Source organism: Pelophylax lessonae (assembly GCF_965119305.1).
Source record: "Pelophylax lessonae genome assembly, chromosome: 2".
Classification (NCBI taxonomy): domain Eukaryota; kingdom Metazoa; phylum Chordata; class Amphibia; order Anura; family Ranidae; genus Pelophylax; species Pelophylax lessonae.
In genome coordinates this window covers 409,515,268-409,537,515 of record NC_138769.1, presented here as the reverse complement: position 1 = coordinate 409,537,515, position 22,248 = coordinate 409,515,268, and the positions used below count along the sequence as shown (strand labels likewise).

The window sequence follows — 22,248 nt, the reverse complement described above, 5'->3', positions numbered from 1 at the left end:
CGTGGCTTCCTCAGGGCGATATCCTCCTGACTAATCTACTTCATGCGAAACTTGCTCACCCTTCGGAAGGTATTTAGGGTTTTTAAATCCTGAACTGGACAGATACTATCCTTCTTTGGAACAGTAAAGAGATTGAAATAGAAGCCCTTGAATTTTACGGAGGATGGGAACGGGGCTATCACTCCCTGCTCTGAGACCCTGAATGGCAAGCTGTAAATTGGCCAAATGTTGGCGGGGGGTGCGGGGAGCCACAGATTGGAGGGGGAAAAAGCAATCTGGTAGAAAGGTTCTGGAAGTTATCTCCTCTAGTTACAAGATAGAGTTCCAAACCTATTTGTCTGAGACGTGGGACAGCCAAGGGTTTACAAATAGCAGAAAACATCCCCTCACCTTGATGGTGCACTCTGCATCTTAATACAGAGGAGCCTTGGGCTACCAGGTATACTTGGATCCAAAAAGGTGGAGGGGTTGGAGGACTTTGCCTTGGAGGAGGAGCTTTAGCCATGAAAAAGACATTTGTGGGCTGAAAAGGAAGGACCAGCCATGCGAGGAGTGTTCTTAGCCTTCTGCATTTGAGGTAGGAAGGTACTCTTGCCTCCAATGATGTTCTTAAAGAGCTCATCCAGGGGCGCACCAAACAAGTGGCTACCTGCAAATGACATGTCGGTGGGAACCATTTTAGAAGGCTTATCTGCAGACCATCTCTTAAGCCAGAGAAGCCACCACAACATCGGAGACACAGATGAGACCAACTGGTCAGAATCTAGTACCGTTTTCACACAAGTATTGAAGACCTTGAAATAGTTGAGCTGTTAATTCAAAGTAAGCAAGAATAACTTGTTTGACAGCTGAAACTTGGCATAGCAATTTAGCCCATTGGGTAAAAGGTCTGAAAGACCATGGCAGAGGTACATACTGGATGAATTAAAGTTGTAAAGTCACATGTATTAATTACTTTGATCCTCTCTGCTAAATACTTTTTACAGAACCTTGCTGTCCTGTCATGTGACCTTCCTCTGCTTCCCTTCCCGAGTAAGTTAGTACAGTGGGAGGGGCTGAGATTTTCTCTGCTGAATGTACCGAGAGGATAAATGTAATATAAACATTATAAAACCGAGAGGATAAATGTAATAAATACATGTTTGTTTACTTTACAAGCGCTGGAGCAGCTGCAGGGAATATAACTACACAGGCATGAGAGGAGAGGGGTGTGGCAGGGAGGAAATTGGCTCTCACACAGACTACTGAAGAGGCGGGGAAAGAGGGAGGGGGGTCATGCAGAGACACTAAGGAGATAGCTGGATGACAGAGGCAAGTATATATATATATATATATATGTATATATGTATATATATGTATATATGTATATATATGTATATATGTATGTATATGTATATATGTATGTATATGTATATATGTATGTATATGTATATATATATATATATATGTGTGTGTGTGTGTATGTATGTAATTACTGAGGTACAATGAATAATTCCTAATCTAAATGTACATATAACAATTAATAGCTAAAACTAAACACAACTTATTTAGATAATAAAGTGCAGGTGCTAACATTCAACACAAAAAGTGCTGGTAGTGTCATAAAAAGAAAATTGCCTTGAAATACTACTCCAGTAGTGATTCTTCTTTTAAAATTGTGCACAAATACACACCAGGAAGTTGGTGTGTTGTGATATTTCCCTTTTTCCGGTGTTCTGTGAGAAAACCATACCCTCGTCACTTCCGGTGCACCTATGGAGGGTATGGATTTCTCACGGTACTTAAACTTGCGGCGCTTACATTAAAACAGCTCCTCTGCAACATAAATCATCTCCGCTCCTTCCCCTGTCACTTCCCTCATCTCCGGTAATAAATATAAAAGCGGATCACGGAGCCGCGATCGCCGTCATTTACATCTCATACACCCGCCGCCGCTTTTATATTTATTACCGGAGATGAGGGAAGTTACAGCGATAGCAGAGGAGATGATTGATGTTGCAGCCGAAGTGTTTTAATGTACCCGCCGCAAGTATAACATTAGACACAGTGCCGTGATAATTTCATGCCCACCGAGCATGCGCACTTCTCAAATTCTTTCATGTTCAATTGCGTATCCGGGGCTCTGAGCATGCGCACTGCTGCGCTGCTCAGCTGTTTCAGACAGGAAGTGACGAGAGTATGGTTTCTTCACGGGGTATGGTTTTTTAACGTTACACCGGTATTGAAATGGAGCGCTCCGATGGCCTGTACAGAGGAGTAAATATGTTATCATGAAGAGTAAAGATTTCTGAGTTGCACATGAGCCGCGAGCAATGAAGGATAACATGAAAGGAAGGTGAGAAAACCAAAGTGAATAAATCTCTTCCTATTTGGTCTCCATTGTCATTCAGAATTTTTCTCTTCATATGTTGCCTTGGAGCTGCTTGCGAACAGTGTGGAACCACTCTGGAAGGGGAATTGTATTGATTTAAAGGAACCTGAGCATCACTTCACGTGTTATTCCTTAAATGCTTTTTTTGACCCCTTGTGGCTTGAAGATGGAGGTGAGCATGCACTGCACCTGGTGAATGGAGCACAGGCTATGGAGTGGGGAAACACTTTGTTAATTTGTGAAGCAAGTTATTGAATAAGAAACTTATTTGTGCACAATTTAAAAGAAGAGACACTACTGGAGTAGTATTTCAAGGGGACTTTCTTTTTAGTTGTTTGCACAGTCATGACACTACCAGCACTTTCTATTGAATGTTGTTGTTACATGTACCTTTTAATTTAGGGTTTTATTCATTGGGCAGCGCTATCGCACATTTTTATTTATTGTTGATGTGGAAACACATTAGGCGATAGCAGCAGGCCACACATTTTCTTTACCACTAGGTGGCAGCGTGCAACCATTTTTTTCCCCCTTTTTCTTTTTAACTAAGGTACGGATTTTCAGCTAGAGAGCTAGAGGAAATGTCCGTGGAATAAGATTGTGGCTCTCATTGAGGTTTAAGATGGCAACATATTGGAAACAGAGATTCTATCCATTCCTCATGTTACCCAGAACTTAAAAAGGAAATATTGCCTGGGGTTGGGCTTGAATGTAAAAAAAAATCAGCAATAAAGGTTTAGTTATGTCTTGTTGAAATCATATTTAACTGTTTTTATTTCAGCGGTTGGTCATGGCTAATTGATATACAGATAGCTAATAGACAAAGATTCCAACATGTTTCTAATAAAGTGCTGAGAATGGAACAGTAAGCAAGTAAAAATGTGAATGCTACATCCAAAATTACTTTAAATATACTAGAGTTACAATTTTGCACCTGTATTATGTTTTTTCCTTTTCCTTTTTTTATTTTTAACTTACAACATATTCATCTATTTACAGCAAAACAGTGTATAGAGAAATGTCTGCTGTTGCTGAGATTTCTACCTACTACATCAAGACTGCCATTAGAGAACTGGATTTCTACAGATGACAATGGAGTGTCGTACACTCGTCGAAAGAGTTCCATTGTAGAAGCAGACTTTCAAGCGTCAAGTGCCTCGCCTGTTAATGCCTCCCCTGAAGCTGCTCATCCAATTTTAATGGCTAAATGTCAAATGGCTGATCATGACCCTCAGAAAAAGAAGGATTCAGAACTCTTTAAGTATGAGACACCAGTAGGGCCTCAAGCAAAAACCGCAGAAAAGGCAGAAGAGCCTTCCTCTCCTCCTCCTACCCCAACCCGTAAAGCCCCATTTAGTCGAGCAAGACTAAGGCTGCTTTCCTTCCGCTCTATGGAGGAGGCAAAGATGCTGCCAACAGTGAAGGAAAAATATCCAATTTTAAAAAGTATCTTAGATTTTGTAAAGGATCCAGCAATTTCCCATGAAAGGTAAAGACTGAAAACTTTTTTCTTGTCAGTTTTTATTTTTAGATGTTAATGCTTTCAGGAGGCGGTATTATGAATATTCCCAGCACAAGATGATCAAAGCAGATCACTCATCAGTATAAATGTACTCCTAATTATCCTTTACAAGTAAAGAATCTTAAATATGGATGCACCAGTAATAATCGAAAATGATCTTGATGTGGGTGTTTTGCGTCTTTAGCAAATCACTTATTGAAGAATTAAAAAATTGGGTACAATTGAAGTAATATTCTAAACAAAAGCATTGTCAGTTAAAGTCATATCTCAAAAAGCTGTGCTTTTCTAGTTTGTTGTTTTTACTGTGTGTTTTGTTGCAATAATATTTTAATGTGTTTTGTTGTTGCAGTGTTTTGCAGGTCCTGGCTTTAAGAAAAGCTCAGGCTGAAAGCATTCTGAAAGTACTTCGGTTAATTCAGGAGTGTCTGGACACCCTGGGACAACCTAATTTCTTTCAGCCTCCTTGTGTTCTCTTCCTACTGGAGCTGCTGGCTTGTCAGAATGACTTTACCAAGTAAGTTTACCCATCTGCTTACGTGGAGTTTTATTGCAACATTTTACATTGATTTGTATTAGGAAAACTAGGATTGTTAATTTTCTTCCAGAGAAACCAGCCCTACTCTTTTTTTGTAACGTGAGGGAATGAAGACCTTTTACTAAATCAAATCTGCTGTGTTTTCCCATTATTTTCCTGCTAGTGTTTACTTAGACACCATAGTGGATTCCAGTAGAAAATGTTTTTTAGTTTGAAATGAAAGGTCTCATCATATCATTGTGTTAATGGCACATCCTCTCCATTGACCTTTACATACAAAGACATCAACATGGTTTCGTAATAACTTAAGAGAGCCTGTACAATCTACTTTCTCTATTTGTAGTTTAGCCTTTTTGGATTCTAGTTTCTTTTTTTATCTTAAAGGATAAGTCAAGGCAAAAGCTAAACTAACGCTAAACTTGCTCTGTGCTACATTCTAAACCTAACCCATCTAACTCTGTTAAGAAAAAATCGCTGTACTTACCTTTTCTGTACCCTATCTGGTCCGGTCTGGTCTCCAGCGACGAAAGCTGTGTGCAGGAGAGGATGGAGCTGTGAAATTAAGTGACGTCACCCATAGAGTTACTAGTCGGCTTCTGTTGTAGAGTGCCTTTCCTGCTCCCGCCTCCATCCTGAAGCCACCACTGACAGCTCAGCGTGGGACTGGACCGGACTGGATAGGCTGCAAAATCGGTAAATACAGTGATTTGTTTCTTTACAGGGTTAGATAGATTAGGTTTAGAATTTGGCACAGAGCAAGTTTAGCATTAGTTAGGTTTTGCCTGGACTTATCCTTAAATGTTATGTTGGTAGAATGCTTTTTTTTCTCCATTTATCCTATTGTGAATACAAAGTTTTACAAAGGCAGAGACCAGGCTGAAAAAAATGCCAACTACTAAGAGTAATATTGTTAAAGAAATCATTGTGTTTTTACCAAACTAGCACCTTATTGTAATAGCAGGTCCCCCTAGGTGCAAGGCAGGAAAGGGAATGGGATGAGGGCTATGCCTGCCAAGTTGATATATATGCACAATGGTGCATCACGGATTTCAGAACCTCCAGTGAACTCTTAAAATTAGCTGAATTTAGCTGGTGGTTTCTACTGTGGCATGCAAGTGCCACTTTCCTAAAGTTGCATGACTGCAGGTAGGCTTCGAAGAGGTTTACTATCATAATCTTCTTACCTCAGACATGGAAAATACAGTCTATAAGCCACTTCTGGTAAATAATATATCTTAGCTGTACAATGACCAACACAGGAAATTTCTTCCTAGACTGTGGGTTATATACTGCTACCTTCAAGTGCTTGACAAAGCTTTCCTGGGAACACCCCCTGGAGTATCCAAGTATCCCCCACCCACTCTGTGAGGCTCTAGTTTTTGTCAATGTCCTTGCGTGATGTACCTCCTGTTTTTCAAATTTTTACTGCCTAATATTCAATTCACATGTCTATCAAGATCTGACAACTTATTGCCTTATGGCTCATTAGCAGTTTCTGGATTGATTACCTTCAATGTACATTTTGGGAACTATGCCGAGGCCCTGCGGCAGCACAGTCTGCCTGTGATGTTTGCTTTGGACACGGTATCCTGCGATCGTCATTCACCTTGGTATGTGGTGCATCATGTGAGTTAGTGGCAGGGTGCTATACAGTTCCCTGTTCCTTTTTATAGCAATACTGGCTATACATGTCGTCCTTGGTTCATTCGTATGCATTACTTTATATCCAAGAAGATACACTGCAGTGCTTAGCTCAGGTTATTAGGTAATATATACGACATATGTTTTTTTTTTTTTTTTTTACCCCCTAGGTATTATTTTCTCCCTTAATTCGGGCTTTAGGCAACATTATTGTGTCTACCTATTCAAATTTGGCACTCCACTTTACGAACACAAGCTTTTCTTTGACTAGTAACATCGTTTTCATAAGACTCCCTAATTTGCACTTCCATCTGCCATTTTCTGCCAAAGCTGCAAACCATACATTTTCCATCACGTGCTGCCTGATACCTCTGTTAGAACTCTGTTAGAGTGAGGGTTATTGCAGTTCTTTCATACTGGACATGCTGTGAACCCCCTCAGTCTGAATCCATTTCTTGAGTACCACCCCCCAGGAAGATCTTCACTCGGCAATGGCAGATTACAGGCACTTGGGAGAGAGAGCACATGGGACACATAGGGGTTTATTTACTAAAGGCAAATCCACTGTGCACTGCAAGTGCCCTTGAAACTGCAGTCGCTGTAGATCTGAGGGGGACATGCAAAGAAAATAAAAAACAGCATTTTTGCTTGCACGATTTAGATGATAGAAACCAGCAGAGCTTCCCCTCATTTCAAATATTCCCCTCAGATATATAGCGGCTGCACTTCCAAGTGCCCTTGCAGTGCAATTTCAGTGTACAGTGCCTTTAGTAAATAAACCCCATAGTAGTGATTCCACTCTAGGCTCTGAAGAAACTCCAAGTTCCTGTCAGGTTGATAGCAGTTCTCTTGTTCTGGAGCAAGGTGACTCTGCTCCATGCCCTTGATTCAAGTTCTCAACAAATGCACAACACACAGCCTGCCCGACTAAGGCAGAACTTTCTTTCACTATGTCTGATTTATTCCAAAGACTGTCCCCACTTCTGTAAATGGCAGGTGCCAATAGCCAAAAACAACTTATTGACTCTCCCTCACCATCTATGTTCATAGGTTACAACCTGAGTGGCCTGCAGCACTTGCACGTGCAGGCAGAGGAGGCACTGATTTTTTTTTTTTTGACAAGTCAATGATTCACCTTCTTGACATATGCTGGCTACGCTATCTACTGTTTCTATCGAAGACATTTCCCTTCTTCTTCCTTAGATGTTTCGGGACTCTTTTGAACTTATTCTTTGCTCTGAAAGGTCCTGCCCTTCAGCCATATATTGCTACCTTATTAATTTCCCAAATTATGGCAAACTGGGCTAGAGAGCTCAATATTGAGCTACATGTTGATAAAGAGATTCCTATTTTCTCTTACGTCCTCTGACAGTCACCGCCCACTCATTCAATGCACGTCTGGGTATTGGCCTTCTCCACAGGAGTAAGCTAGGCAGAAGATTTTGTTAGAATAATCACAAAACCTTTGTATAGACACACCTACAGGGGGCTGTCCCTCTGTTCAATACCCCCAGCTAGCTTCATTCCCAATTCAGTTTTCTGCTGCCTAGCTTAGGAGTAGGCTGGCTTTCCCTGGCTGTGGCTTCGGTCTAAGCTTTTTTCTTCTTTTTATGTTTCTCTCTAAAGTATTTTTTATTTTAAAAAGATAGCTTTTTATTTGTTCCTTCACTTAGTCGGATTTTAGAAGACTACAGCGTTTGCAGAGCTGGGACTCGCACTGGTTATTTTAGAGCCTTACAGACTCACAGCCTGCCATTGAGCATTTGCAGGTTATTGGTACGCCCAGGCCTCGCAAATGACAATGTCCGTGACTTCAGGGACGAGCCTACGAAGTTGTTATCTTCGCCGGGATGTCTCAACTGTGGTACACCCGTGTGTAGCTAGCCTCCCTTTCGGCTGACAGCACCCCCATTCAGGGTGGGAGGCTTCCTGTCGCAGAGTGGTGCCCACGTTCGCTGGACCGGTGAGTACCATGCTACCCCTTTGTCTCTGACCGTGTTTGTTGGGGTATGTATGTGGGCCCTCTATTTTGGGGATGACAGTTCAGTATGGGTTCTGTGATGTCCCCCCTCATGGCTGTAGGTGCGGTCCCTGTGTGTCCCTTCCTGGTCCCTGCGGGGGCGCTGTTGCGGTTTTGACTGCAGTGTGGTGGGGTGCGGGGGGTCTCCTACGTCCCTGGGGTGCTTGTGGTACTCTGTGGGCAGCAGCCATTTTCTGTCATCCTTTTGGCGCCGATCGGGCGCCATCTTTAGTGTGGGCATGATGTCCTTTGTGGGCAGTGGCCATTTTCCCAGACCTTTTCTCCCATAGACTTCTATTGGCAACCATTTTCTTGTGGCTCAGGGCTGTCTTTGCCTCTAGGGGCGTGAGGTCACTTCCTCCTTCTTCCCTTAAGATCTTCAGCAGCGTGGGCAAGTATAACTCACTGTGGGGGGCTTTTTACTGTATTCCCTGGCCAGCATTCCTGCTAGCATTCGTTTTTACAGTTTCCTGTAGCAGGGGACTAAGTCTCCATTTGCGGTGTGGACCGCGGGAATCGCTGATTTAAAGGGCCAGCGTCATTTAAATTGATAGTGCTATTATGGAGTCCCAGGATGGAAAATTCCCCCCAGATCTGGTGGAGGGTTCAGGTACTCCTGAATCCTCTGCTATAGTCTCGACAACTGCTGCACTTGCAACTTTAGCGTCAAAAGTGGACTTGTTGATGTCTGACCGGGCTTTTAAGAAAAGGCGTATGCCCTCTCAGTCTTCTGATTCAGAGCCAGATTTGGTTGCCACGGACAACGTCCCCCCTAAGGGGTCTCAGTCCTCTGTCGGATGTGGAGGAGGAGAATTCATCCTCAGGGTCAGCGTGGGACCGCGCTGTGGTGGACGCACTTATCAGCTCTGTTAAGGACACTTCAAATTTGGATGATGAGCCCCACCTGTCGGGTAAGCGGTCTTCCTTTTGGGACCCGCAAAGCCCAAAAATCGGGTCAGGTTTTTCCTTGTCCCGCGGAGTTTCACGAAACCGTGAATGACCAATGGCGCCGTATAAAACATAATTTTGTGGTGCCCAAGAGATTTCAGTATCCCTTTTGCGGATCCGGTGGATTCTTGCTGGATGGCGGCTCCTAAGGTGGACCACACTGTGTCCAGGTTAAATAAAGCCACTTTAATGCCCGTGGAGGATTCTCCGGTGTTTAAAGACCCGGCGGATAGGCGGGTGGAAACACTTTCTCGCCACATCTATCTGGTAGCGGGTTCCTTGCTGAAGCCCGTGTTTGCTTCGGTAATGGTCTCTCAGGCTGTTGTGGAGTGGGCCAAGATGCTTAGACGCACTCTATTTGCTGACTCTACCTCTCCTGCTGCACTGGAAATTGTGGATCAAATGGGCCAGGCCATTTTGTACCTGTGTGACGCAGCCTTGGATGAGGCCCCTTTAGTCGCACGACTATCGGTGGTCGCGATCCGACGCATCACTTGGTTGAAAAGCTGGTCGGCCGACCAGTCTTCCAAGAAGACAGTGACTGACATCCCTTATGCGGGGAGTCATCTTTTTGGGGACTCTCTGGATGAACTGATCAAGGGGCTCGCTGGGGGCAAGAGCACTTTTTTGCCCCAGGTGACTAGGGGAAAATCATCCCGCGCCAAGCGGGGTCCCTCCTTTAAACCTAACCAAGGGTCCTTTCATGCCTTCAAGGCACAAGACAAAGGGAAGTCTTTCAAGGCCTCTGGTGGCCAGAAGAAGCCTTGGGCCGGCAAGTCCAAAGCCGGCCACGCTGGCACAGTGACTCAGTCCGCCTTGTCCTGAAGGGACGCCCTCACCCATTTCAGGGGTGGGGGGACGTCTGCGTTTTTTTCCCGAGCCTTGGCTGTCCAAGATTCAGGACAGGTGGGTTCAAGAACTCATTCGTTCAGGGTACAAGATCGAGTTTGTCTCGCCCTGCAGACAGGTTTTTCCCCTCAAATCATCATTTAACCTCCGTTCACTTCTGTGATCTCTGTCGGGCGGTTCAGGCTCTCCTCGCCCAAGGGGTGGTTGTCCCGGTTCCACAGCAGGACAGGTTTCGGGGTTTTTACTCAAATCTGTTCACAGTGCCCAGAAAGGAGGGCAAGGTGCGTCCGATTCTGGACTTGAAATTTCGAAACCGCTTTGTGCGGGTTCAGAAGTTCCGGATGAAGTCCCTCCGGTCGGTGGTGGCATCCCTGAGTCCAAGGGATTTCTTGGCTTCCATCGACCTCAAGGATGCATATCTACACATCCCTATCTACGAGGGTCATCAGAGGTACCTCCGCTTCGCAATCACGGAGGAGCACTATCAGTTCGTAACGTTGCCTTTCGGTCTCGCTTCGGCTCCAAGGGTTTTTACCAAAGTGTTGGCTCCTGTTCTAGCCTTGTTAAGGGTACAGGGGATTGCCATCCTCAGGTACCTGGACGATCTCCTGTTAAGATCGAGTTCCAGGGCCACAATGGTGCGCGATCTGTCAATCACAGTTCAGACACTCCAGGAGTGCCCGGGCGACCAAGGAAGTGGCCGAGATTCTGTCCTGGGCCGAGACGCAGGTAATTTCGGGAGTTCACATTCCAGGTGTGGAGAATTGGCAGGCGGACTATCTGAGTCGCCAGACCCTGGACCAGGGGGAATGGTCCCTCCACCCGGAGGTGTTTCAGATGCTGTGTGCTCAGTGGGGTTTCCCGGATGTGGATCTGTTCGCGTCTCGTCTCAACAACAAGGTGGAATGGTTCGTGGCACGAATGTGCGATCCTCTGGCAGACGCCTCGGATACGTTGGTGGTGCCTTGGCATCAGTATCGACTGATTTTTGCCTTTCCTCCGATTCAGTTGTTGTCCAGATTCCTCCACAGGTTGGTTTCGGAAACGATGTTGGGGATTCTGGTGGCCCCAGACTGGCCGCGTCGGTCTTGGTACGTGGACATCATGCAAATGGTCGTCGAGCCTCCCTGGCGGCTCCCACTAAGAGACGATCTTCTGTCTCAAGGGCCGATCTTCCATCCTGCTTTACAGTCGCTGACTTTGACGGCGTGGCTGTTGAAAGCCAGGTCTTGAGAGACAAGAGGTCTTGAGAGACAAGAGGTCTTGAGAGACAAGAGGTCTTGAGAGACAAGAGGTCTTGAGAGACAAGAGGTCTTGAGAGACAAGAGGTCTCTCGTCGGCGGTCATTCCTACCTTGCTCAAGGCTAGGAAGGCTTCCTCTGGTAAGATTTATTATCGTACCTGGAAGGCTTATTTCGCCTGGTGTGAGTTGCAGGGGTTCCATCCCCGTTCCTTTTCGGTGGCGAGGGTGTTGGCTTTCCTGCAAACCGGTGTGGAACAGCGTCTTGGGCTGACCACTATTAAGGGCCAGTTGTCTGCGCTGGCCATTCTGTTTCAACGCCCTTTGGTGTCAAATTCTTTGATCCGCACCTTTATTCAAGGGGTGCGTCATCTGGCTCCCCCTAGGAGGGCACCCCTGCCCCCTTGGGACCTGAATTTGGTTCTGTCTGTTTTGCAACGTCCTCCCTTTGAGAACATCTGGGAGCTTCCTCTGCCTGTGCTGTCTCGGAAATTTGCCTTTCTGGTGGCGATCACATCTGCTCGCAGTGTGTCGGAGTTGGTGGCCTTGTCCTGCCGCTCCTCCTACCTGGTTGTTCATAAGGATAAAGTGGTCTTGCGACCTCATCAGTCTTTCCTTCCGAAGGTGGTTTCAGACTTCCACCTCAATGAGGACATTGTCTTGCCTTCGCTATGTACGAAGCCTAAGCATCCTAAGGAGTTTGCTTTGCATTCCTTAGATGTGGTCTGGGCGATCAGGGTCTACCTGTCGTCTACTGAATCCTTCAGGAAGTCGGATTGTCTTTTTGTCCTTCCTGAGGGACCTCGGAAGGGTATGGCTGCCTCTGCGGCAACCATTTCTAAATGGATCAGACAGACGATTGTGCAGGCCTATTCGATTAGGATCGAAATTAGGAATCTCTTCCATCTATGGATGCATGTCCGTCATGCCCAAAAAAACCATATGTCAAAATTACTGCAATACCTTGAGTTTGGCTTAATTGCCTATAGACCTACCACTACATATACTGCTGTAGCTAGTCCTCTTCTGGTGTCCTGTAGACCTGCCAATAGATCAAATAAAGATTTTCTAACTTTTTAGCAGGCACATCTTTAAGAAATATATTTACAACTATTCTATGAAACAAAAATTACCACACTCTGTGGTGCTTTATATGTTATACATTTGATCATACCGTGAACATTCAGTTTTACAAAAAAAACTATGAGTTTTAACTACATTTTTTTTGTGAGCTGTAATAAGAATGGGGCAAAAGGATTGTTCTCGGACTGCTGCACGCATCATTTTCCTGCCAAAGGTGTCTAGATCTAACCCTGACATCATTCTTAATTCTTATTCAGGTTTCCTTTAGCACCATTTTAGTGTATGGCTGACTCCATGTTCAAGAACATGTTCTCATTGGCAACACTTGCTTGCTCTTATCTGAGAAATCCTCTAGGACAGGGGTGTCAAACTCCATTTCATTGCCGCCTACATCAGCATTATGGTTGCCCCAAAGGGTCCGTTGTATGTGCAAGAGTATATAAATGTATATACTCTTTATGTTAAATAATTGTCTCTGCGTTTGGTTATTACTAGTTTTAGCAATAACAGCATAGAGTTATGCTGTCAAGGGCAGGTGCAGACCGGCATGGAGTCCACTCAATTACCTGTAGCAGATGATGCAAGTCTTGAAAAGGAGAGTCGCACACTGCTCTTATCCACAAGAGACTTTATTAGATACTGCTCAGACAGAACAAGGTAATGCCATGTTGTTCTGTGTGGGCAGTCTCCAATAAAGTTTCTTGTTGATATCAGTGGTGCGCAACCCTATTTTTCAACTGGCAAAAAATTGTAGTATTCTCATAATTCTAAGCAAATGTCCATACCACCCCACCCCCCCATCAGAAGTCTCAGAATTCAAATGCCCCCCCCCCCCCTTACCTTATGCTGCTGCCGGGAAGAAGCTAGGGGTGGAGGGAGCTGGGAAGGGGAAAGTGCAAGGTCTGGAGGAGGATCAGGGGAGGGCCTGAGTCAGCTAATAGAGGAGCAGTTTTGTTCTCTCTGCAGTCAACTGCTAAGACAAAGTGGGGGGAGGGGGGTAGAGACGAGCTGCAGGATAGATGCGAGGGCACATGGGATAGCCTAGTAACCTTGTTTTTGACACGTGCTCTAAGATTATGCTGGTGAATTTTTTGAGACTGCTAATGCCTGAATATTTCTCACTCAGGGTAAGGGGCACTCCTCATTAAGTTGGAAGTTAAATCCATTATTTTTTCACCCTGTTTTTACTCATATCAGGTTGGCTTTTGACCTCAGACTCTGCTCTGAGCTTTTAATACGCCTTTCTCCCTGTACAAAGGTCTTTCTGCTCTTGCCTCTTAAGAACAAAAAAATATTGACCTTTTTTACCGGTCAACTCGATTTACTGGCTTAGTACTGTTAAGGGTCCACATTGTTACTGTGTTTTTTCTTGTCGAATACTCCCTTTAGGGCCTCATTCACACAGATTGTTTTGTATGCATCTAAATGCAGCACCATAGTAATGAATGAGCCCATATACACACAGCTGCGTCTACATACAAAAATGTGCACTGCGTTTAGTCATGTATAAAAAAACATAGGACACAGCTGCAGATTTTATTTGCACAGATTTGCAGATTTTACTCATGTATATGCATATCTTTCCCACTCCCACCTTGCAGGAGAAAAGAGGGCCAGAACGACTCAGGACAGCTGATGACCTCTAATGGGAGCATCCTCAAACAAGATTGCAAAACAAAGAGGCAAGATAATCAAATTAATAATTAGCACAATTTGTGTCACAAGTGCAAAACCAAACAGGCACCACCACCTGCTTGCCATTTGAGAAGAGAGAAAATACAGATCCTGTATTCAGTCTATATAAGCCCCAAACTTTTTCATTGAAGATTGGGGTTTCAACCTTTCCCTACTCTTATCAGATTATTTTTGCTGTGGTGTCTGCTGGGGAGATTTCACTGCTAAGTCACTCCTAAATTTTTTTTCACCATTAATAATCATGGTCATCTGGGCACTTAGCTAGCTAGTTTCCTATAGTTTTCACTTTCCTCATCTTCTGGAGAATTATAAATTAGTTTGTAAAATTGTAGAGCAATGTGTTCACTGGATCAATCTCTTCTTCTTTACTTTATTTTGCTTTCTACTACATCTAAAATCTTTTTTTGGATTTTTATAAAAACGAAGTTGGTTAACTAAGTAGGCTTTCTGGGTTTACTGTAATTGCAGCATTTCCTTCATCATAAAAGCAAATTCTTGATTATTTTCCTTATCACTTTAAGTTTCTCTCTATTGTGTTACATTATACATCATAATTTGTGCTTTAAGTTGATCAGTCAAGCTTCTGTACCTAATTTTGTTATCGCTAGTGTTATGATCAGAAGCTGGAGTTCTAGATAATGCAAATGTCACCCAGACAGAAAGTAAAAACATTTTTGATCCAATTGGTTGTGTTGGTTTTGCAGTTTTATGGCAGATACATGTACAAAGATACTAAGATAAAAATTAAAATACAATGGCTTACCATAAATCATTCTTCTATGTTTTATACTGTAGTTACTTTGGTCACTTAGAAGGCTGCGGTGCTGAACTGCATCAAGAAGTGCGAGAAATGTACTACAGGCTTGTTGTGCTTTTAGTTAATGCTGTGAAGAGTTTCAACAATCTTAATGACAGGTATGTCTTGGCCTCAATGTGCAGGGTTTTGTAAGTTACCAAAGTTAATCAATATTTTGGTTGTGCTGTGAACTTGTTTTGGCTCGTTTGGGTTTCGAATGGCTGCTGTACATACTAAGGTGTCCTTTTATGAAATGGAGATGAGCAGTGATCCTGCTGATCACAGCTCATTTCCGATCATTCTCAGTTTATGAAACAGAAATGATAAGCGGAGAACATGTTCTTCGCTGATCATCTCTTCACACGGGAATCTGTCATTGCCTGACACAGAAACAGCCAGGTCATGAAGCTGCGATCTCCGCACTTCACTGGCGATCTGTGCCAGAATTCACACTCCCAGATTCACCAGCCTGGAGCTTGTGAAGCAGGGAGTGAAGACAGAATCGGGGGAGAACTGAGGGGGAAGAAGGAAGATTATTGACATCCTTCTTCCTCGTTCAGACCCCCCAACACAGTAATCATGTCCCCCTGCCATATTTATGTGTATGTATATATATATATATGTGTGTGTGTATATATATATATATATATATATATATATATATATATACATATACACACATACATGTAGATATATATTTAATGTGTATGTATATAATGTATGCATGTGTGTATTCAGTGTGTATGTATGTATATATATATTTATGTAAGGGGACTATTATTTATTAACATTAGTGGGGATCGTGTACTCAGCAGTGATAATTTATCACTGCTTGTTAAAGCGCGCCAGGGATTTTCATACTACTGTAATCTCGCTTTGTCTCACGAGATTACAGGCGCCCCATTCACTTCTATACAGAACTCAGAGAAAACAGTTTTCCTCTGATCACCCTGGGAGAACTGAAGTTCTCAGCTTCATAAAAAGGGTGCCAGAGGTGATCATTTTCCCCGGAGAACTGCAGAGAAGCCAACAGAGAAAAAAATTCACCCGTTCATAAAAGTGCACCTAAGTTTTAAACAAATGCATATTTCTCTTTCGTTCGTAACGAACACAGCTCCTGATATTCTTTTTTTTTTTTTTTTTTTTTCAATCAATATTTTTTTATTTAATTTTCAAATATAAAGGAAAGCAGAATCTGATATTCTTAACCATTGGGTTATACTGCTTGGTGTCCTACAGGAGTAGGACACTAGGCAGAAAAAAAGTCTGGCTATGCTTATGGGCAGTCCCAGGGGCTATACTCCCTCTCTCTGCTATAGGTACTAAGTTTTCTTTCTGCCTAGTCAGGAGTAAGGACCCAGTTTCTTCCTGGGATCTCTGGTCCTGGCAAAAATGTTTTTCTTTTAGATAGATTTCTTTCTCCTTTTTTCTGTGAGATCTACAATCGACTGCCAGACTGGGTGACAGACTGGATAATTTAAATCCAGAGAGTCCCCCCATCCTGGCCAGCGAGCGCACGCAGACCTCAGCGCCACGCTAGGTCGGCCACGACGCAGCCCCACCGGATGGGGGGTGGCCTGTGAGTTAAGCGCCTCACAAGGTTGCACACAACTGGGTGTTTGCCCGAGTCGCAGCGTTCCACCTGGCCGACAGCCCCCCTTAGCGAGGGGTTCTATCTGGAGCGGTGCCTGCCTGGTTCCTGGTATGGTGAGGTGAGTAGCTGTCCTCCCTGGAGGGTTTTGCGGTGGACGGGGGCTCCTCCATGGGACGGTCGGATCCCCGGGTTCCCTTCCTCTTAAGGCATCCCCCGTCCCCCATCCTAGCCCCCCTCTACTAATACTGTGGCTGTGTGGCTGTTCTGGTACGCCTTCGAGGATGGGAGCAAAGCGCTGCGCTGGCGATTGGGGGGGGGGGGGCGCAGCCGGCGAACGGACGATCTGCTGTGTGGGGCAGGGATTTACCTGGTGGGGGCTCCTGCCAGGGTCCCTGTCCTGCCTGTCCTGAGGCCTAGGGATCCCTCCTTGGTCCCTGGGAACCTCATGATGCCGCAATTTTCTTTTTAGCCTTTGTGTAGTCCGGCGGCCATTTTACGGTGGTAGAAAACAGCAGCGGATAGTGGAGCTCTATGAGCGCCAATTTTGGTGGTGGGAGCCCCTAGTCATCCCCTGGTGCTGACTTCTGGATCCTTTCTTCTCCTGATCGCCGTACCTGCAGTGCAGATTCTCCTGATGGCTGCGGTGCCTCGTTTATGCGGGATGGTGAGTCTAGTGGGGTCCTCTCTGCAGAGCATTGATTGGGGCTCTGTGACTGGCAACTGGGTGTGCTTCCAGAGCAGTGGGGGTGTCCCTTAGTGTGGTCCCCCTAGTGACTCATGGAGTCTTTTAGAGCACATCTCCCCACCTGATCCCCTCTCTGAGGCCGTAGGGCCCTCTGGGACCCAACCTTCCATCGACGCATTGACGGCGGTCCTGGAGTCCTTCGTGTCCTGGGTGGAGTTGGCTTTTTGGCGACTGGATGGCAAAAAAGCGCCCCCACCTTATTCTGCCTCATCTGTCCCCTCAGATTCTGAATCTGATTTGGCCATCATGGACGTGGGTCACCCTGCATTGGTCTGCAACCATGCGCCCTGAATCCTCAGATAGTGAGGAGGATTCCTGCACTTCTGCAGCTGCACACCAAAAGGCACTGGGTGATGCACTGATTGTATCTGTGCATGAAACCTTAAAGATGGAGGACACCGCTGCGATGGAGGCGCAGGTCCCCTTTGGCACTCACAAGCCATACAGAGCGGCAAAGTTGTAACCTTTCCCCTCCTATTTTGACAGAATTGTCACTAGAGTGGGAATGACCAAAGCATCCCCTTGGAGTCTATGAGCGCTCTGCTAGACAATACCCCTATAAGGAGTCCCCTCTTAAGAAGTGGACTGTTCCACGGCTGGTGGACCCTCTGGTTTCCAGATTAAACAAGGCAACCTTTATTCCGGTTAAAGAGTCCCCGGCCTTTAAAGGACCCGGCTGACAGGAAGACGGGGTGGCTGTGGCCCGCAGTATGTTCACTGTGGCTGTTTCGGCACTGAGGCCAATATTCACCATTGCCCTGGTGTTGCAGACTCTGATCGAGTGGGCTAAGCATTTACGCTGCGACCTGGAGGGAGAACAGCTCCCCCCTGCCTTTGCTGAGCTGGCAGACCAGTTGGTCCAGGGGCTGCAGTTAATCTGTTATGTCTCCTTGGATGCGGCTCCCCTAGTGGCTCAGCTCTCTGTTTCAACAGTGGTCCTTCGGCGTGTCATTTGGCTCAAATGCTGGTCTGCGGACCAGACTTTAAAATGGCCTTGACTGATCTTCCTGTTTAAGGAGATCGCCTGTTTGGTGCTACCCTGGATGACATCATTAACGGTCTCACAGGGGGGAATAGTACCCCCCTTCCACAGGCTACTAAGGGCAAGGACCCTCGTCTTCAGAAGTGTGCCTTGGTTCCTTCCACGAAACAAGACTATCTGGGTCTGACACTGGACTCGGCCTTAGCCAGAGTACCCCTTCCTCATGACAAACTCCAGAAACTGCAGTCTGCAATTCGCCTCCTGCTATCCAACAGATGGTCATTTCTCCGGACTTGCATTCGACTGCTGGGCCTGATGGTGTCTACCTTTTCAGGCAGACCCCGTTTGCACGGTTCCATACGAGGTCCATGTAAGGGAGCTCCTGATCAAATGAGACAAGACTGAGCTGTCTCTGGACAATCAAATCCAGCTAAACTGGGATGTAAAAGGGTTCCTGATCTGGTGACTTTTATTCTTGGGTGCTCCAGCAGGGCAAATCCTTCCTCCCCTTGTATTGAACAGTGGTCACCACAGATGCCAGATTGTCGGGGTGGGGAGGCATTCTCGACAGAAACTCTGCTCAGGGGGTCTGAACCCTGGAAGAGTCCAGACTACCGATCAATATCCTGGAGCTCCGAGCGATCAGTGACACAGGTTTGCAAGGCGGCCACCTGGTCGTTGGTGCACACTTTCACAAAGTTCTATAAAGTCTACGTGTTTGCATCTGCGGATGCCTCTTTTGGCCGCAAGGTTTTGCAGGCTGCTGTTTAGAGGGTGTATTTTTTTTTTTTTTTCAGGTGGGCTCCAGTTGTTTGGGTTGAGCTCCTGTTGCCTAGTTAGCTACTGTTTTTAGCCTTGGGAATTTTTAGCTGTTCCCACCCCTTATGTTTAACACTGCTTTGGGACGTCCTAATGGTTAAGAATTTTAGGAGCTGCGTCCGTCAATAAGCGAAAGACAAAATGGGATTTTTGACTGTAAAATCCATTTTTCTGATGTTCATTGACGTACACAGCACTCACCCCTCTGTGGAATTGTATTTTCTCTGACACTGCTTGTAACAAAAGTGAGTACCTATAGCAAAGAGAGGGAGTATACCCCCTAAGATTCCCCATAGCCGTAGCCAGACTTTTTTTCTGCCTAGTGTCCTCCTGTAGGGGGCAGTATAACCCAGTGGTTAAGAATATAAGGAGCTGTGTTCGTCAATAAACATCAGAGAAATGGATTTTACGGCAAGTCAAAAATCCAGTTTTTGGAGATGAGCTGAAAACTTTTAGGGGGGGACAGACTCGTAAACCAGTTGTGGATCTCTCTCAGGTAACACAAGGAGGTAAAACTTTGCGTAAGCCAGGCTGATATCAATCCGCCTTAAGGCGGTACCCGTCCGAAGTTGAGCTTTGAAGCCACTGTTGAGCAGATTTAAATCCGTGGTGTCTGCAGATTGCAGTTGAGCTCCTGGGGACTTAAACAGAACCCCAGTTGAGAAACCCTGGTAGACCATTGGCTGTCAGTGACAGTGTTGCGGTCTTAGATCTAGAAGTGGGCACAGCCACACGCTCCTAGTTCTAAAATTAACCACTTCATGGCTAGTCACCTAAAAGCATTCAAAACACCAATTTTAGCTCCCCTCCTGCTGCTTGTAATATCAGCTGAGCAGTTGTCATTACAAGAAAGGGTAATCCTTTAGCTGCAGGCATCACCACGGTACAACCCTTTGAAGCCAAGGCCGCATATTTGTGTTACGTCGACATGAAGGGGTTAACATTTTTACTGCATCTTTGTCCAAATAGAGATGGCTTCTACATAGGAATGAATGGTATTTTTTATTCTCGTTTTATTCTAAATTGACTTTTTCTGAAGAAATAATCTGGCTGTATATCCCCTTGTCTGGGCAGAATCATTGCCCTAATGTTTACAAAAGTGTCTTTTCTTGATTCAAGTAATTTCCAATTATCAAACCAAAGCTACAATTTGCAGTTCCCATCATACAAAAATAAAAAAACAGCTGGCACCCACATTTATAGACCCTTCCCTCTTAGACACTATACAAATGGTGGACTGAGCCTTCCTAACTTGTTCTGCTACCTTCTCTCTTTAGTTAAGAGACATAAACAACTGGTGCCCCCCAATGGTCCCTGTCCCCACTATGGCATAACACCTTGGTCAAATAAGTACATGCAGCCCATTGCTTTAAAAGTGATTTTCAGTGACCTTAGCACTGCATTGGATTGTCTTTTTGTGAGATGCGATATCTTCAAGGTTTCCAGGTTCACCTTCACTCTTCACCTTCACCTTGGCACCGCAGGCAGGAACCAAAGTGTAAGGTAAGTATATTTTTTAAGCGGTTTCCTTGCCTGTTTACCTGTGTCACAAATAATCCATAAATCCTTGTTTTGGCTGGTCTTACAGTACTGATATGTATGAAAAAGCTGTATAGATTGCTACTTGGATCAATTGGTGGTTTACCTTGGCAACTACAACGCTAAGATGATTCACATCCTATTAGGTCATCACACAATATTCTTACTTTATGATGTGTTGTTTACCCAGGTCACTGCTCCCAGCCTTATCATGTGTGCAGACAACCCTCCTTCACATGCTTGACATGAGCTGGGAACCCCAAGACCTTTCATTCTTCCTCAGCATTGACCTCCCAGAATTACTTTTATCCATGTCTAAAGAAAACATAAGTACCCATGATAGTGTTGTGAGGTAAGTGATTATGTTCTGTTTATTTAGAACTAACATTACCAATATTCTGAATGTTTATGTGACCATGTTAGTTAATATTAGAGCCTTATTTATACTTGCTTTACAGCCTGAAGCATGATTTGCATTTGGATCGCTCTTCAGAGAGCAATACACAGGCGGTGAGGAGGAGGTTGGTTTAACCCCCTAATTACCAGACAACTGCGCCCCAACCGCTCACATTGTGCACAGATTCAAGGTGGTCGCAGCAAGGCACCATTCTTTTGAATAGGTTGCGCTCGAGTGGTGGTACTGCCCAACCAGTGCCATGGGGGAGGGGTATATTTCCTGGCACAACCGCAAAGCACCTCAGCACCTGTACACCCCCCGCTGGTGCCTAAGGAGCAACAGGCAGAAAGGTTGAGGGGTTGTAAAAAACGTGGCTCAGCTGTCGGTTTTTTTTTTTTTTGGTAAATTCTTTATTTATTAGTATGCCACATGTATTAACAACAAACAACAAAAAAGTATGACTTGGCATTACAGTAAGTCAAATCTGTGTCCAGATTACAAAGTAAACGAAACATTAAAATAGACAGCTGGCATATAAACATGATAAAGATCTACTGTTGATTCATTAGCTAAGCCAAACCGTGATTTGAACTATTCAACGAAATCTATAGAGAACCGAGCCAAGTGGGAGTTCGAGTTCGAGAAAGCCCATCTCACAAGATCATAACAGTGGGTCCGTAACCTCTACCGGCATCTATCTTTTGGCCGGAGTACAGAGGCCGCTAATCCCCATTTCAAAAAGTAACAATATATAGATAAGCAAAATTCCAACCCATAAACACGTGCACACCAAAAAGCATGTTTTATATGTTTAATATAGTAAAGGTGTCAAAAAGAAAGAGGGTAAAAAGAAGCAGAGAGGAAAGTTTTACAAGATAGGGAAAAAAAAGGGTGGGAAGAAGGGGAGAGAGAGGGTAAATGGGGGGGGGGGGGGGGGTTGAGGCAGAGGGGGGGGGGGGGGTAGAAATCGTGCTGTTGGTCATGTAACTCAAATAGTAGATACCCTATGACGGGCTTTCAGAAATTCATGAGTAGGAGAGATAATCATTTGAAAAGTGGAATTTGCCCCAATATAGCCAATGTTTATTGTGTTCCTCCTCTCTGCCTGCCATGGTCGCAGTAAGGTGCTCCATATGTTGGATGTCATTCACTCTGGCAAACCACTGAGACACCAGAGGGGGTGTTTGTTGTTTCCACATCATTGGGATACAAGCCCTACCAGCATTCAGGAGATGTTTTAATAGTGATTTACGGTATCTCCTACTCGACATAGGAGTCAGGTTAACAAGGACCGCAGCTGGGTTGTCGAGTAAATTGTAGTCTATGAGTTTGTGTACGATTTGCAGAACCTGTTGCCATAAAAGTCAGATCATAGGGCAATCCCAGAATATATGGATGAGTGTACCAACCTGGGAGCCGCACCGCCAACAGAGCGGGCTATGCCCAGGGAATAGGAACGATAGTCTATCTGG

General features: G+C 44.9%; 1 protein-coding gene across 1 annotated transcript in view; it reads left to right on the top strand.

Annotated features, from left to right (window-relative positions):
- ZZEF1 (zinc finger ZZ-type and EF-hand domain containing 1) overlaps nucleotides 1–22,248 on the top strand; it is a 499,621-nt gene that overhangs the window by 309,045 nt on the left and 168,328 nt on the right. The window contains exons 29-33 of the mRNA XM_082244777.1: nucleotides 3,371–3,860; nucleotides 4,243–4,407; nucleotides 13,811–13,891; nucleotides 14,700–14,819; nucleotides 20,570–20,731. Of these exons, the coding sequence (XP_082100903.1) occupies nucleotides 3,371–3,860; nucleotides 4,243–4,407; nucleotides 13,811–13,891; nucleotides 14,700–14,819; nucleotides 20,570–20,731 (1,018 nt within the window). The remainder of the gene's footprint in view (nucleotides 1–3,370; nucleotides 3,861–4,242; nucleotides 4,408–13,810; nucleotides 13,892–14,699; nucleotides 14,820–20,569; nucleotides 20,732–22,248) is intronic.